Source organism: Typopeltis vanoorti, chromosome 15 (genome assembly GCF_054136105.1).
Source record: "Typopeltis vanoorti isolate ZY-2024b chromosome 15, IOZ_Tvanoo_1.0, whole genome shotgun sequence".
Classification (NCBI taxonomy): Eukaryota; Metazoa; Arthropoda; class Arachnida; order Uropygi; family Thelyphonidae; genus Typopeltis; species Typopeltis vanoorti.
The window spans coordinates 49,232,954-49,251,693 of NC_143563.1; the positions used below are offsets into that span (position 1 = coordinate 49,232,954).

General features: G+C 35.3%; 1 protein-coding gene across 2 annotated transcripts in view; it reads right to left on the minus strand.

Moving 5' to 3' along the window:
- The window catches only part of LOC150098748 (putative serine incorporator), a 245,919-nt gene that overhangs the window by 151,853 nt on the left and 75,326 nt on the right, over positions 1-18,740 (minus strand). For both annotated transcript variants that reach the window (XM_090405622.1, XM_090405621.1), the window contains exon 5: positions 17,088-17,225. In XM_090405622.1, the coding sequence (XP_090261748.1) occupies positions 17,088-17,225 (138 nt within the window). The remainder of the gene's footprint in view (positions 1-17,087; positions 17,226-18,740) is intronic.

The window sequence follows — 18,740 nt, forward strand, 5'->3', positions numbered from 1 at the left end:
CCTTGTGACCATCAGCAATCATTTAGGGTAGTCATTCTTCCTCTTACTTGCCACATAGTGAACAAACTCTCTGGGATTTCCCTTGGCCTGTTTGGCTAGTTTCTTCTCATAATCTGATTTTGCCTTTCTTACCATATTGGTCACCCTTCTTGCCTGATCTTTGTACTGTTTATAAGTTTGCTGGTCATCTTTCTCCTTATATACCCTCCACAGCATTTGACTTAATCATCTAACTTAATGCAATTGATTTCTATTAACCTTTAATAAAGCTTTTATAGCAGGACACATATTTCACATATACTCCTTGACAGAATATTCCTTATTTTTAACTATCTCCCAAGTCAAGACTGCATAGTCACTTTTCCCCAATCAGAGGCAATGTGGCTAACTTGGTCACTAATAGCTCTTCTGATCCTATGACCAGGTCCAAAACTCTTGCACCTCAAGTCGCCTCTGTCACATGCTGTCTCAAGTAATTTTCTCCCACTAGGTGTATAAATTTCATTTCCTTCCTGCCATGTGATCTCTCTTAATTCCAATCTGTATCTCCATAGTTGAAATCCCCCCCCCCCCCATAATAACCCTATAGTTGCAACCAACCATATATTTTGTCTTAATGGCCTTGATCTCGCACCACCCTCCCACTTATCTCCTATTCTTTTTGGCTGCAATTCATCTGCAATCATGAAAAGTATCCTCTACCCTATCTTCCTTGAAAATACTAGACCCTTCACATTCAAAAAGATGCCAAAATAAATATTAAAATATGCAACTGAGTAAGCAAATCTTACTCAGTTGCATATTTTAATATGATTCAGCCATTTGCTTACTGAAGGAGTCAAATGAAGAATATAATTATGTGAAATAAGATAGAAATTAATCAAACTAGCTGCACATGTGACAGTGTTCAAACCAATTTTAACTTGTGGAGCTGAGCGATGGATTAGAAATAAAACAGTTGGCCAAAGTCTAGAGAACTACAGATGGCATCAATGGCTGAATCATATTAAAACTGAAGATATTACAGAGATACTTGACATTGTTACCATTCAAGAATGTGTGAATGGAACTAATCTAAGGTAGTGTAAAAATCATAATTGTTATATATTTATAATTACCAGTATAAATTTCATAAATAGGCTTTAAAATTACATGAAAAAACTTCTTTTGAAACTTGTCTGTTAAATAGATAGAAATAACAGATATCAAAGATCTAACCTTATTTCAAAATCAAATATAAAGAAACTTTGAAAGTTTGTACATTTGACCAGTGAGCTTATGAGAATATAATCCTTGACACTAAACTTGTCTTAACTTGTACTACTTACACTAATATACATATATTCAGCTTTGAAATAAGGTTGGATCTTTAGTATCCCATATTTCTATTTATTTTTACATTGCCGAAATTAAGCTGTATGCCTCTTTTTTTGATTATTACTATTATGCACCAACCAAAAGTTCACACATGAAAAATACAACTCTGAGATATTGCTTTGTCATTGAATAAGAGTTTTTGCTCATTTAAGGTTTTTGCCCTGTATCTGAAGAGAATACAAATGCCTGGTAGCACTTCACATCTTAAGTAGTGCAAGCAAAGGCAACTCTGATGATGCTGAGGATTGTGTTCTCATAAGCTTTCTGATCAAATTCTTCAAACTTTCAAAGTTTCTAAATCTATTGTCATCATCATCAAATTCCTGACATGTAGGGGGGGATGTACAGAATATTATGATAGAACCCAAGAAAAAGTTACAATACTCCAATCGACAATTTTCCTCCAAATTCATCTGTTATATATCAAGACTCCAACATTATTAGATCGTATATCTCTGTCTTCGAAGGTATGAATCAATCCAGTTATATCTTGGTTTTCCCATGGGTCTTTTTCTTGCAACAAACACATGTTTTCTAAAGTTTCCTCTCCCATTTTGTTTAAGTGACCATACCACCTGAGATTAGTTCACATTCCTGAATGCTAATAATAGCATTCAACTTTAAAATAAGGTTGGATCTTTAATATTCCCTATTTCTATTTATTTTACATCACTGAAATGAATCTGTCTTTGATAATTATTTGCATTTCATAATGCAATTATATGCCTTAGTATTATCAAAACCACAATGTGGATGAGCAATGCTTATACATAGAAATCAGATATATTTTAAAAATAGTAACTTGCTAACCTTGTTACTATAATTCTTAGGGAGTTGAATAGAAATGTTGTGGATATATTGTCTATTTACATATCAATGTAATATAATCACTGTACTAGCAGCAGCCATGTTCTTACATGAAGCTGGAATGGCTTCATATGAGAACATGGATTAATTTTAAATTGTGATTTCAGAAAAACTTTGATATGCATTTTTATTTACGCTTTCCAAGGAAGAACTGTGAAATTAATATTCAAAGACACACAATGTGTCAACAATTTGTGTATCATGGAAGCTTTTTTTTTTCCCACTTGATTATGTTACGAATTATATATTTGGTTTAATCCTTGATCCAAGTGTAAGCAAACAAAGTTTGCGTCTTCAGGATGGGGGCAATTCATGGTAAAGGTGGTATTGACTACACATCACTTGCCTTAGTATCCCATAATGCAAAGCACATCTCCTTGCGGAGATGTATAATGCTATGCATTAAGGGAAGGGTCACTACCCAGACTGGTTTCAACCTCTATTGAGGTCTCATCAGTGGGAGCCAGACCCAGAGGTGGTGATACCAAAGTGGAAGTAATGCAGAAGTCATATTTCCATATACGAATTGCCAAAAGGTGTCACACCTTATTATAGATAGTTGATGGAAGTTGTTTTCCACTTAGTTATGCTACGAATTATATATTTGGTTTAATCCTTTATTCAAGTGTAAGCAAACAAAGTTTGCGCTCTGAAGTAATTTCAGGACTGGGGCAACTCGTAGCAAAGGTGGTATATGACTTCACATCACTTGTCTTAGTATCCCATAATGCAAAGCACATCTCCTTGCAGACATGTATAATGCTATGCATTAATGGAAGGGTCACTACCCAGACCAAGTGGAAAACAACTACCTATAATCCAGAGAATTTTAATAAGGTGACACCTTTTGGCAACTTGTATATGGAAACATGACTTCTGTATTACTTCCACCTTGGCATCACCACCTCTGGGTCTGGCTCCCACTGATGAGACCTCAATAAAGGTCGAAACTGGTCTGGGTAGTGACCCTTCCCTTAATGGACAGCATTATATGTGTCCGCAAGGAGATATGTTTTGCATTACGGGATACTAAGGCAAGTAATGTGAAGTCATACCACCTTTGCCATGAGTTGCCCCAATTCTGAAATTACTTCAGGCACAAACTTTGTTTGCTTACACTTGGATAAAGGTTTAAACCAAATATATAATTCTTTTGTGTATCAGTGAGTGTGCTATATGCTCAAAGTAATTGGAAGCTAGAAGGATATGCTCCATAAAAGTAAGATGAAATCTTCAATGAAATATTTTCTTTGGAATCTCCTTTAGAACTATGCAATTAACTGTACTACTTCTGTGAGAGATTATCTTTGTGGCCCACCTCAGAAAATTAAGGAAAGAGCTCTTTATCAACCTTCTTGTTAAAGGTCATATGCAAGTATGATTAAGTGAGATCTTCAGTTTCATTTGTTATCGAATGAATTTGAGAGGTAAGAGAGACTGAAGAAATAGGTAAAAAAAAAAAAGATGGTGGGTGGGGAAACAGTCATTAAAGAACTGCTAAGGAAAAAGTTCTCATATGGTTAAATTAAACTATTAGCCGAATGTCATGTTCCTTTTTTTTTTTTTTTTTTGGATCAATTGCAAAACCATATTATCAATATATATTAGAAATGAACTTGCCATTTTTAGTATTCAAGAATATGTGCAAGCAAAGCTAATCTAATGTGATATGGTCACAAAGAGAATGGATAATGAAAGGTTAGTTAAAGTGGAGGAAATCCAAGATCAAGATGGACCGATGTGGTTAGAAGTATCCTGTATTGCTGAGATATAAGCTTTGCCAATTTTAGAGTCCTGATAAATAACAGCAATTTAGAGTAACAATGTTGATGGAAATGAGTTGATAATAATGTAAATTTATCCTCTGCTTCTAAAATAGTATCATATACACTCTCTGAAGAAACATCAGGAAATTGACAATGACAAAAAAAAATCCTGATAATTTAAAAAAAGAAAGTTACAGTGATTCAGAGTAGCATAAAAGTTAAATGAACAGTAGAGGTTCATCAACAGATAACAGTACTATGAACGTGTTTGGCAGTGACTGTAGTGAGCATGTTAATTGGAATGCATACAACATACCTCTCATATCTACCTATCTACCTATTTAGACACAATTACATGAAGAGGATTAACATAGTGAAAGAGAAAAGGTCTCTCAGGGGACCCTGTAACCCCTAGAGAGCACGTCCCCTGGGTGGCGGATAGGGGAGCCCACCATGTATGTGTGTGTGTACATGCGCGTGCATGTGTGTGTGTATATATATATATATATATGGTGGGGTGGTCCGAATATACTGAATAAGGACTCGTGGACCAACAGGGCCATAAGGGGCAATCATCTTGATTGTAAGGGAAGCGGCACTCCCATGGACCCCTAGCTGGATCTATCCTCTCCTTCTTCTACTTTGAGGAAGACCCACTTACTTTAATCTTTCCTATAAGGCCTTATCAGCCAACTCTTCTTACTTTATGACCCTTGTGCTATTAGAGTACTCGAGGGCCATGGGGTCTTTTCATTTCTGGCATTACAACTATGTCCTCTCTATAAACCTTACTATATTTCTTCTATAATCTACTCTTTCCCCTTCAATATACCCTATTCCTCCTATGGGTTTAAATTTGGAAGAAGGCGAGTTCAGAAGCCTTAAGGTAGCAGCCCTACCACTGAACTATTCCATCGTCAGGCTAGTCCCCTGACATGGAGAACATAACCATACTTGTAAGCTGACAGAAAAAGATAATCGGATTGAATTTATGGGAAACGACCCTGGAATGGAAAAGGAAAAACGTAAATGGAAACGACAAAATATAATACATATAGCAAACTGGAATGTAAGAGGAATAGCATATAAAGAAATAGAATTAGACCAGTTATTAAATGAAAGAAATTTTAAAATAGCGGTAATCACTGAAACAAAAAAGAAATTAAAAGGAACTATGACAACTGAAAATTTTAATGTGATATACAGTGGAGTCGACAGAGACCAAAGAGCATAAGCAGGAGTCATGATTTGGATTCATAACTCCCTTTCAAAACAGTTAAAACATTATAAATTATGGAATGAAAGAATAATAGAAGGTAGAATAAAAATAGATAGAGGCTATTTAACAATAATTGGTTTATATGCCCCAGAAGAAGGAAGAGAACAGGATAATATTGATTATTATAATCAGCTACAAAACATATATAATAAAATAAATAAAAATGATTACATAATTTTAGCAGGAGACTTAAATGCAAGAATTGGAAACACAAAAATTAATAATAATATAGGAATACATGGAGAACACACTCTAAACAGAAATGGTAAAAAATTGATTGACTTTGTAGTTTATAATAACCTAAAAATAATGAATTCCTTCTATAAACATAAAGACATACATAAATATACTTGGGCAGCAAGAGGATGAAAATCAATATTAGATTACGTCATATTAAATGAAAAGACATCAAAATTTTCACTAGATGTTAGAGTTCACAGAGGATATGAAATAAGCAGTGACCACTTCCTTGTTAAAATAAAATTAAGATTACCACCTAAATGGCTACAAGTAACAAGAACAGAAAGAAAAATTGAAACATTTGTTTATAAAACTAGACTATTGAATGACACAAATGTACAATGGATATATGAACAAAGAATTAACCAGTATCTAAATAAAATAAAATAAAATGAAGAAATAGAAATAGAATGGCTTAATATAAAAGCGATACTAAATGCAGCAGCAAATGAAAGCTTAGGAAAGACCAAACAATTCAATAAAAGAAAAAAACTGAAGATCTGGGATGATACAATCAAAGAAATAATCAAAAAGAAAAAAGAAGCCTATCACAAATGGTTAAGCAGTAAAAGATTAGAAGATGAAATAGAATATAAAAGAATAAGAGCCAGAGCTAAAAGAGAAGTCAGAAAAAGACAGAGAATCATGGAATAAATTTGTTTCTAATTTAGAACATGATTTATATAAAATAAGACCCAATGTATATAAGATTTTGAAACACCTAAATGCAGATACCAAAGAAAACATAAAATTAAACACTGAATTGAAATTAGAAGAATTTCTAAATTACTACACAGAACTGTGGACAGACAGATATTTTAAAAAAGACAACTGGCAAACAATTAACGAAAATGAAAAGGAAATAACTGAAGAAGAATTAGAAATCAGCCTGAAAGAAACAAGAAACAGAAAATCACCTGGAGAAGATTAGCTAGGTTCAGAACTATATAAATACACAGGAAAAAGATTCAAAGGAAGACTCTTATTATTTTTAAATAAAATTTACTCAACTGGTATCCCCCCAATAGAATGGAAAAAAGCAATTGTGATTCCTATCTTTAAGAAAGGTAATAGAGATGACCCTAAAAACTATAGAGGTATCAGTATACTAAATTCATGTTACAAAATATATAGCAGAATCTTAAATAACAAACTAATGAAATATTCCGAAAACTTTATTCTAGAGGTACAAAATGGATTTAGAAAAGGGCAATCATATATAGACCCAGCCTTCTGCCTAAAATTAATAATAGAGAAAAGAAGAGAATATAATTTAGAAACACATGTTGCATTTATTGACTTTGAAAAAGCATTTGACAAAGTTAAAAGAAACATATTATTTAACATATTAAAAGAAAGACAAATACCAAATAATATCCTAAAAGCTGTCACAAGTATATATGAAAATAATCAAATAAAATAAGATTAAATCACGAGCTATCATATACAAGAGAGATAAACCAAGGGGTCCGACAGGGATGTCCCCTCTCAGCAACTCTTTTTAATATCTACTTAAATGAAATAATAATAAAATGGAGTAAAAATTTACATCAAGGAATTAAACTTTCACCTACAGTTAACTTAAACACTCTCCTCTTTGCAGACGACCAAATAATAATTACAAATTCTGAAGATAACTTACAGAAAGCTATTTTAAATCTAAATGAGATATCCAAAGATTATGGTATGATAATATCAATGGAAAAATCAAAAACTATGGCCTTTAAAGGACAAGATCCAGCAAGAACTAAAATAGTATTAGATAATAAGATCTTAGAACAGGTGAATTCATTTAACTACCTAGGATGTATGATCACTTATGAAAATGAAAAAGATATAAACATAAAAATTGCAAAATATTTAAAAATAACAGGAGTAATTAACTCTATATTTAAACCAAACCTAGTTCAAAAACAAACCAGACCAAAAGTATACAATACATTAGCCCTACCAGTCTTAATGTATGGAAGCGAAATCTGGACAATAAAACAAAAAGACAAAGATTAACAACAGCAGAAATGAAGTTTATGAGAAAAACTGCAAAGTATACCCTATTTGACCACAAAAGAAACGAAGATATTATGAAAGAATTAAACCAAGAACCAGTAATTGAAAAAATTAAAAAATAAAAATATAAATGGATGGAACACGTTCAAAGAATGAAAACAGAAAGATTACCAAAACAAGCCATTAGGAAAAAGAAAACCAGGACGTCCTCTTAAACGATTCAAGGATGACTTCTAAGGCCGGAACAGGCCATTCTAGGCCTAAATCCTTGATACGTATGATGATGAAGAGAAAAGGTTAATTTCTTTTTACTTAAAATGCCCACTTTGAGCAAATAAATTTACCTTACATCAGGGCGGGGAGGAGGGAAACCTCATTTTAGTTTACCTGCCCCCTCCATTAGGGAAGTGTGTTCCATAACACACCATCAAGCTATACCCTCTTGTAGACAATGAAAATTACATGTAAGATGTAAAAAAAATTTCATTTGATTTCACATTTACCAAAATTTAAAAGAAAAAGTTAGTATAGATACAAAGTTTAAACAGGAAAGGTATTTTTCTTTTAAAAGCAAAAATTACAAAAATAAATTAAAAAAAAATACAGCAGTGATAAATACGACAGTCTGAATTTCATTTAGAGTGCGATTCAATGTATAGCTTGGTAAACATCGACCTATAACTATCAATTTTTGAATAACACATTCAAACTGCTTAAAGTTGTTGCCAAGTGTGCACCAACATTTTCACAGTAACTGCAGCTAAATATCTTTAATTCTGTCTCAACTCTTGTAATAAGTGTAAAAGGTATACATAATTTCTGATGCATGCATGATTTACTCTTTAAATAACTCCAAAAAATTTAAGAGGGCAGGATGATACTGGGAAACTGATACCTTTTATTGAAACATCCAAAAGAAGTTCTGTTTGTTTTCTCTGCAAAGAAAAATGGACCTTGTGCTTGTGTGTGTTAAGTACACATTATATACTTTCAGAGAATCTCGTTCAGTGTTTAGATATTTAATGGGCAAATTAGAACTTCAAAATTTGACAATTGTACTGTTTGTATTCTTGAAATGTGGAAAATACTGCTTCATCTAAAAATGATTGAATAAACTGACTTCAACTTTCATGCTTAATCACGGCAAATTCAAAACACGCCTCCTACACTTTCAGTAATATGCTGAATGATTTACAAATTGTATAGCTTATAAAGCAATCTTTTTGTGAAGTGCTCAGGTATTCCAGCAGCATGTCATTTATATTGCTGAATCTGTAAACATACACCATATCAATAGAATCAACATTTTAATCTAAAGTTCTACATTTATGTAAATTTTTGACAATGATAAACTATGAGGCAATAAAGTTAATAAAATCCTGTCAATTACCTGCCAGCATCTTAAAATTTATCTACAGTTCTATAATAAACACTATTTCTTTGAAAAACAATTTTAACATTGCCCTCCCTATTTTGTTAAAAAAAAGTGTGGAGATCAGTCTAGTTAACCTCAATACAACAAAAAACAGATCTCATTTCACTTCCCTTTACTTTAGAATCTAGATCCTCAGGCAACATTCAATGTCTCTTCTTTGATATTTACTTCCACCATTCCTTGCACATAAGCATCAACTTCCTCAGCATCCAAAAAAAAAAGAAGAAAAAAAAAGCACTTTCTTTTTTTACCTCTTTAGATGTGGCCAGCTGCTATCTTTTTACAAATCTCAAATCCACCCTACTTGAGAATAGTAGTCTATTATTGGGAATAGAATACAAAAAAATCTCACCATTTGGCTATTTAATGATTTTTCTTTTACAAGTTCTCAATAGCATCTATCATGCAGATACTATTTCTGTAAGGTGCTAATATGTTAATGTATCTTGTAAACATCATAGAGAACCAACAGACGGTTAACACCCATCAAACAGTTTTCCTTGCCTAGTGCTCTTGACTCATTAACAACCTGCTGCCGTTCAAGAACACCAAGTACATTTCTCATCCTCTAGCTTATATACATGCAGCAGCTAAATTACTACAGGTTCTACATGTTAAGATTTTGGATTAATATGTAATAATCAAATACTTACTCATACTTATGTCCATTATTAAAATAATATTAACACTAAATTCACTTAAATTTTTATTCAAGAGTAACATTTAAAGGTAATGTTCCCATTTTGATAAGAAATTTTATCCACCTTCAACATATTGTAGTATGATCCAAACAACAAAATATTTGAATTAACTCATGTTGTCATTTATAGCATTAATATTACTCATTTATCTTCCATTATGAGAAGAATGATAGCGAAAGTTGGATGCATGTTAGTCCGAAAGTACGGAAACAAAGAAAGATAAATGAGAGTGAAAGTGAGAAGAACGATGGTGAAAGTTGGACGTATGTTGGACCGAAAGTACGGAAACAAAGAAGGATGAATGAGAGGGAAAGTGAGAAGAGGGGGTCGAGAGTTGGAAAGTTAGAAAGATTTAATGATAGAGAGAATGTGTCGCTAGATTTGGAAGATGAATTGGATTGGATGAGGCAAAAATGAAATGGATGCGGAATGAAATTAAGAGAATTCAGGTCAAAACTATTAAAAAAAATCATGATGGCATGAAAGAGTTAACAAAAGATGAGCGAGTGGCATTGTATAGCGACTCCATTATTAAAGGTGTGCTAGAGGATAAAATGCACAAGGTATGTTTTCCAGGTGGTAAAATGAATAGAGTGATTGAGGCATTGGATATGAGGCAGGAGCGAGCAAAAGAGTTAATTGTATTAATTGGTAAAATGCTTTGAGAGAGAACAAAGAGCATGTCAAAATGAATGTCAGGAGACTGCTTGGAAAGATAAAAGAGAATAGTGTGACAGGAAGGGTAGTCGGTGGAATGAGTGGAATGAGTTTGAGGGACAAAGTGAGCTGTATGGGAGCGATGGACTGCATTTGAGTGGTTATGGTGTGAGTCGCTTGGAGAGACTGCTGCTGGAAGAGGTAGAGAAGTAAATAGAGAGAATGAATCAGATCGAGAGGTGATGATGTGGAAGAGCAGGAGAGTAAGACAGGAGAAATTGAAGAAGTGGAAATGAATGGGGAAGTGAGTGGTATGAGTATAGAAAATGAGAGAATGGGTGTGCAAGAGGAGCAGGAAAACGGGGAGTCTCAGGGTGGACAGGGGTACACAGCGTGAGAAAGGTGGATGCTCCAAGAGGAGGTAAGAGCATGTGTAGGCAGAAAAGAAATGAGATGACCAGGGATCAAGAGGAAACAGATGGAATTGCAAAGGGTTCTGAAATGAAGAAGCAGAAAGGGAAATGACCCCAGTCCAGCATGGAGAGATCACATCGAGAGGGTGGTATCAGTGGAACTAGCAGTAGATACAGAAATGAGCTGTTGTGTTTGTATACCAATGCTAGAAGTATAAGAAACAAGGTGGATGAAATGGTTGCACTAATTGTGTCTGTACACCCAAAGATTGTCGGAATAAGTGAGACATGGTTAGATGAGGACGACATCCTGACAGGAAAAGAGATGGAAAGGTATGATGTGTTTCGTGAGGATAGAAGGGGTAAAAAGGGAGGGGGAGTGCTATTGATGATAGAGCAAGAGTTAAGTCCATACAAGATACAGATGCAAGAGGGAAATAGGGCTAGTGGTTTTGAGGAAGTATGGTGTGAGATAGAGGTGAATAGAATCAAATACTTGATGGGATGTTGTTATAGACCTGGTAATGTGGATGGTTGTGGTGGTGGTGATAGTGAAATGTATAGTCAAATAAGCCAAGCAAATAAGAAAAGGGTGATTTTAATTATGGCAATATAGACTGGAATGAAGAGATAGCAACTGGAAGTAAAGAAAATGAGTTTCTTGAGTTTTTGAGGGATAACTACCTCGGACAGTATGTAACAGAGGGCACACGAGGATTAAGGGTCTTGGATTTGGTCATCTCATCGGAGGATGTAATTATAAATGAGGTGTCAAATCATCCACCAATTGGTGAAAGTGACCATGAGGTGATTACCTGAGTGGTTGCCAGCAGTGCAAGGACCCCTGTGAAAAAAGGGTATATGTGGAACTACAGGGGGAGGGGGGTAATTATGAAGAGCTCAGGAGATAGCTTGCAGGTGTAGCATGGAATGAGGAATTAGCTGGAAAAGAGATCAATGCAGCTTGGGGGATTTTCAAAAATTATTTAGTAGATGCAATGTCTAAATGTATACCAAGGGTGAGAAGGTTAAATAAGGTAGGTGTGAGATGGATGAATAAAGAGATTAAGCATGCGATTATTATAATATTTATTGTATTTATATTCAATACAAAGCATACACAGCGAATATTGCAAAAATCAAATGCAAATACAGTAAAACCCCGAAGTTACGTGGTATGTGGGACCAACAAAAAAAAAAAAGCTTGTAAGTCGAATTTGCGTAACTCGGGGTATAATTTTGCATGTAATTTATATATACAAACATACAATTGGGACCAAAGGTTTACAAAAACACCTGTATTTTTTAGGAAATATAATCATAATTGTAGTTTTTCATACATAAAAAAAAAGAAAGTTATTTCGATGTCGATGGTTTCATAAAATCCAATAGATTCATCTGATGGCATAATGTCTTTTTCTTGTCACGCAAAATTTCTTCACAGCAAGCTAATGATTTTTTTATTCCTTGCCTTTTGCCTTGTGGCTACAGTTCGTTCCTCGTTAGAATCCATGTCCTCCAAAATCTGTAAACCTTTCTTTTATGATTGTTCTTACTGTGGATTTCTGTAGATCGAACTTCTTTGCTAGCTCACAAATTTTCATTCCGTCTTCAAAATCCTTAATAATGTTGAGCTTTGTTTACAAAGTCAATGTTTTTCTTTTCTTGCTAGCAGTAGAAGAATCGGACTTGCCTCTTTTGTATGACATTATTATTTTTAATGTGATAAAATTTTTATCAAGAACAAAACATTAAACAATCACAAGGTTTGTAGACTATAAAAATCGTGTATGAATGGAGACCGCGCGAAACACGTCAGTGCTTGTTCACAGCATGTGCGACACTGGAGAATGTGGCCGGTGCCTGTAAGATACGACTAGTGGTGAGGCGTGAAGCAGGACGGGATTACGTACATATAAGAAACCGTTTAACTCCGGATTCGCATAAGTCGGGGTATGACTGTATTACATTTTTAGCATCTTACATACACATTTGGCATGGCAGATTATCTCATATTTTTATATAGATAGATTTATTGTACATTTGCCGTATAAGCACATGAAACATAAAACGATTAGTAATAAAGAAAGAATTAAAAACATAAAAGAAGTTTAATAACAATTTACTTTGATGGATGCGTTTCAATACTGCTACACCAATATCAGGTGAAATATTTGAAACTGCAATTCTTAGATTACTGCTTTGAAATGAAACTTATATGAATAAGCATATATTTATTAACATTCATTAAGCGTCGAAATACGCAGGTAGCAATATTTGTGAACCCGCACCAATGTGTGATTTTTTTTCCATTAAAATATAAAAAATAACAAAAAAGAAATACATTTCTTTTAAGATAAAAAAAATCTACTTAGTCTTAAAAGATTTTAAATTTGTTTTCATTATTTCACGGCCGCCCTCAACAAAACCTACGGCCCACAGTTTGGGAAGTGCTGCTCTACAGGACCCTCTTCTATTGATCCACAGGTCCAATGATGGTGTTGTTCGCGCCACTCCATATGATGCCAGGCATTGATAGGTATAATCAAGGGCTTGTGACCCGCAGCACAACCATAAAACCCAAGTGAAAACACCTCCAGGTAAAAAGGTCTGCCAATGGTATCCGTTCAAGAGCCCATCTGGAAGTTGTTTGTGATGACTGCTAAAGATAACTGATGATTTTCTGTGACAATGTGCTTAAGAGTTTGCCAATCCCAATATGTCAGTTTCTTGGGCCTATCAAGTTCAGTGGGATGGGTTCGGTGGCTCCATGTTTCCACTTCATGATAGACTCACTGACTGTAGACTAAGGAATGTGCAATGTGGCAGAAATGTCTCGGAGTCAAATGATCAAACTTGTGGGCTCTGACTATCATACCACATTCGGACTAACTCTATTCATCCACTCATCCTGATGGCAAAAAATGTCTACATTGCTATCATTATTATTATTATTACCCCAAGACCTCATGGAGTCAAAGACTCATCTGGGAAGTCCTTTTATCACACCCACACAGCTCATCAGACTCTGTCTTAAACACGCTCAAACTCCTTGCAGACACCACACTCTCAGGCAAAGCATTCCAATCATTCCCAACTCTGGACGTAAAAAACCTGCCTCTCACTCCCCTACTCACACCCTCTTTATACAGTTTCCGGGGGATGACCTCTGGTTCTCCCACTATTTTAATCCTATAACAACCCCTTACCAACTTGTAGGTCTCTATCATATCTCTCCTGCTCACCAGACTCTGCAAATTACATCTTCTCAATCTTTCCTCATACTTGACATTCCAGAGGTCAGAAACTACCTTAGTCAGTCGCCTTAGTGCCCTTTCCAACATCTCTTCATCCTTCTGAAAACCAGGTGACCAAATCTGGGACCAATAGTCCATGTGTGATCTAATCAAAGCCTTATACAAGGGAACAAGGATCTCTCTACTTCTCACATCAGTGTCCTCCGCATCGTTCCCAGAAGCCTTTGTGTTGTCTTCACAATTTTGGCTATGGGTCCCCTAAATTTCAGATCCTTATCCACTATCACCCCCAGATCTCTCATTTCCTCCACCTCCAACACTATATCCTCACCAAGCATAAATTCTGCATCCCATCTTTGTTTTCCAAATTTTAAAACCTTACATTTTGCAACATTGAACTCGCATCCCATTTCCGTTCCCAATAACTCAATTTATTCAAGTCTTCTTGTAAGGCCACAACATCTTCACTACCCTTCATGGTTCGTCCCAACTTTGTATCATCTGCAAACAACTGAATATCTCCATCCAAATCCTCACCAATATCATTAATATACAAGTTTAACAGTAATGGCCCTAAAACAGACCCCTGAGGCACTCCACTAGTGACTTTGCGTTTCCTGGATATCACTCCCCCATACAGAACTTGTTGATACCTATCAGATAGCTAGTCTCCAATCCAATGCACTAGTCTAATATCCAACACCATCTGCTCTGGTTTGACTGTCAACTTATCATGAGTTACTCTATCAACAACCTTTGCAAAAATCCAAGTATATTACTGTGTCTATCCAAGGAAGCAGTCACTTTATTGTAATAAGTAAGTAGATTAATTTTAAAACATGACCTCCCTTTAGCAAATCCATGCTGTCCATCAAAGATAATACCATTGTTGTCAACCCAACTCTGGATCCTAGTTCTCACAAGCTTTTCCAATAACTTAACCACAACACCTGACACTCAGATAGGCCTATAGTTTGATGCTTGAGTTTGATCACCTCCTTTATGAAGTGGCACAATCTTGCCCTCCTTAGGAACTTGACCAAGTGCAAGACTCGTATTAAAAAAATATGTCAAGGCAGGTGTCAACTCCCTGGCACATTCCTTCAGAATATGTGGTGATATATTATCAAGTCCCACAGCCTTATTAACATCTGGTTTACTCAACTCCCCATACACCTCTTGCTCACTTACAGTCAGTCTCTCCTCTCCATCATCAACTGCTCTCAATCTTTCCATGAAGTCACATTCACAAGATTGAAAGACCGTTATGAACTGCTCATTAAGTATCTCCACCACACATTCTGTAACAGCTGTCTTTATATCATTTTCTCCAAACAATGTCATCCTTCCATAATCATTCTTTCTTTTGCTGGCTACATATTGAAAGAGCTCCTTAGGATTATTTTTGGCTTCATTAGCTAACTGCTGTTCATACCTCTCTTTAGCTGCTCTCACCAACCAAGTCACCCTCCTTGCCTGCTCTTTGTAGACCTCATGGAATTGGTTATTTCCACTTCTCTTATGCTGCCTCCTTTTTCTCTGTATCGCATGCTTAATCTCTTTATTCATCCATCTCACACCTACCTTATTTAACCTTCTCACCCTTGGAATACATTTAGACATTGCATTTACTAGATAGTTTTTGAAAATCCCCCAAGCTGCATTGATCTCTTTTCCGGCTAACTCCTTATTCCATGCTATACCGCAAGCTGTCTCCTGAGCTATTCATAATCAGCCCCCCCCCTATAGTTCCATATACCCTTTTCACACAGAGGTCCTCACACTGCTGGCAACCACCCAAGTAATCACCTCATGGTCACTCTCACCAATTGGTGGATGATTTGACACCTCATTTATGATTATATACTCTGATGAGATGACCAAATCCAAGACACTCAATCCTCGTGTGCCCTCTGTTACATACTGCCCGAGGTAGTTATCCCTCAAAAACTCAATTTCTTTACTTCCAGTTGCTATCTCATTATTCCAGTCTATATTGCAATAATTAAAATTGCACATTATGATCACCCTTTTCTTATTTGCTTGGCTAATTTGATTATACATTTCATTATCACCACCATCCACATTACCTGGTCTATAATAACATCCAACCAAGTATTTGATTCCATTCACTTGTATCTCACACCATACTGCCTCAAAACCACTGGCACTATTTCCCTCTTGCATCTCTACTTTGTATGGATATAACTCTTTCTCTATCATCAATAGCACTCCCCCCTCCCTTTTTACCCCTTCTATCCTCACAAAACACATCATACCCTTCCATCTCTATTCCTGTCAAGATGTCGTCCTCTTCCAACCATGTCTCACTTATTCCAACAATCTTTGGGTGAACAGGCACAATTAGTGCAACCATTTCATCTGCCTTGTTTCTTATACTTCTAGCATTTGTATACAAACACAACAGCTCATTTCTGGATCTACAGATAGTTCCACCGATACCACTCACTCAATGTGATCTCTCCATGCTCGACTGGGCGCCATTTCCCTTTCTGCCCATTCATTCTAGAACCCTCCCCAATCTTCTGAACACCCCTATAGCACTACAATGCATTGCCTGTATGGCAATGCATTGCAGAGCTATAGGGGTGTCCAGAAATTTTTAGCAACATAGTGTATGTCGTCACAGACACACTATTTGAAAGTCAGTTTTACTCAAGCTTATGAATAATAATAATAAAAAAAAACTCCATAATTTTTCTTTAAGAGACCAATTATCACTAAGACCAAAAACAGATGACTAAACATTTAGAAATTTAAAAAAATATTTCAAATTTTGGAATTTCGTTGCATTTCTTATATTCTGACAACTAGCTTTTTCTGAAAATTAACATTTATTTTCTGCTTATCACAATGAAATGAAAGATTATAAAATCAGATACTGTTCCCACCACTTTTCATAATTTGAATCAATGATTTTTTTTTTTTTGTCATTAAGATAAATCAAGTTCCTTTCTAGTCTCACATGCTTGTTTAATTAGTCTATTTATCATTTAAAAGCAAGTTCATTCAGCATTTGTCATTTTTTTATATAAATAACTGGCCAATTATAATAATAAAAACATACCTCCATACCATCCTTTAGATTCTGTTTCTTCAAATTTTCCAACCCAATTTTCTGCCCAACTGTGAGCAAAATCTATTATTAGTATCAGTTGAATCACAATGAAGAGAAATCCTCCAATCATCCCAAAGGACATCCAAACTATAATAAAGTATAACAACTAAAGCTTGAAACTGATTTAATAGTAGCTGCAAACATTTTTATTAATACACTTTAATCCTGGTAGATAGGATTATACTTTAGTTACTCATAACTATCATTTTTCAGGAAATAATATATAATAAAATATTAATTATAAAAACTAATACTTTCCCATATTACGGCAAAGTTACATTACTATCACATATGAATGCAGGCACTAACAATGGGCAAATGAAGCTGAAGAAAGAAACCAACATCAACCTAGAGTCCTAAATGTCCCCCCCCCCCCTCTAGTGAGCTACATTTGGTAGTCATGGCTATTGGGCTGAAGATCTGAGGATGAATGCTTCCAAAATTTGGAGCAGTTGCATACACCCAAATTTGTCAAGGTTTGAAAAGTTTATCGGGGCTGAGGCATATTTGAGGAATCACATAAAAAAAATTGCCAAAACTTCTAAGGAAATTCAAGCTTAAAACCACTTCCAGACTACATAAAAAAAACAGTATCTCTTATTTGCTCCACCAAAGATCAGTCACATTCTCTAGACCTACCAGGTCTCTTGTAGTTGCAAACTGTCCTACTATGGCCAAACAGGCAGGACAGCCAATATCAGAATTTCTGAACATAAGGATTACATCCAGTTCCACCAATACAGCAACTTAGGACTTGCTGACCATGCTTTGGACACCCACCACAAGATATGATGGAATAAAGTCACTCTATTGCACCACAGCAAATACAAATATGAAAGGCTATTCTTGGAATCTGCCTGAAAAACTTTCCAAACATCAACAAATTTGGGTGCATGAGACTGCTGCCCCAAATTTGGGAAGCATTCATTTTAAGATCTTCAACCCATCAGCCAAGATTACCAAATTTAGTCCACTAAGGGGCATGATTTAGGACTCTGGGCCTCACTTTGGTTCACTTTTAATTAAAGCCACAAGGGATGGAGGGATAAGTGTTTCATAGATTGATTACAAGGATATGGAAGACAAAATCATAGCCTAGAGATTGTTAGAAGGCAGTTTTCATACTACTACATAGGATGGTAAACATGAAGGATTACAAGAGCTATAGAACTATCAGTTGAATATCTCATGCAAGCAAGATTTTATTAGAGATTATTCTAAATAGGATGGAGACCAAAGTTGAGGAAGAGATGCCTCGAGAACAAGCAGGTTTTAAGAAAGGTAAGGGTACTAGAGATCAGATCATTTGCTTTAGATCATAGAAAAGTATAAAAGAATTTAGTCCCTATGATAATGTGTTTCATAGTCTACTTGAAAGCTTTTGATTGTGTTCGGCATATAAAATTGTGGGAGATAATGAAAAGAACACACTATCAGGCTAATAGCTAACTTGTAGAGGGAGCAAGAAGCCACAGTAAGAACAGGTGTTGGATTAACTGATTGGATTCAGGTTGGAAAGGGAGTTAGGCAAGGATGTCTATTTTCTCCTCGCTTGTTTAGTATCTATGCTGAGGACATCAATGCGTGTAACACTGGATGAGC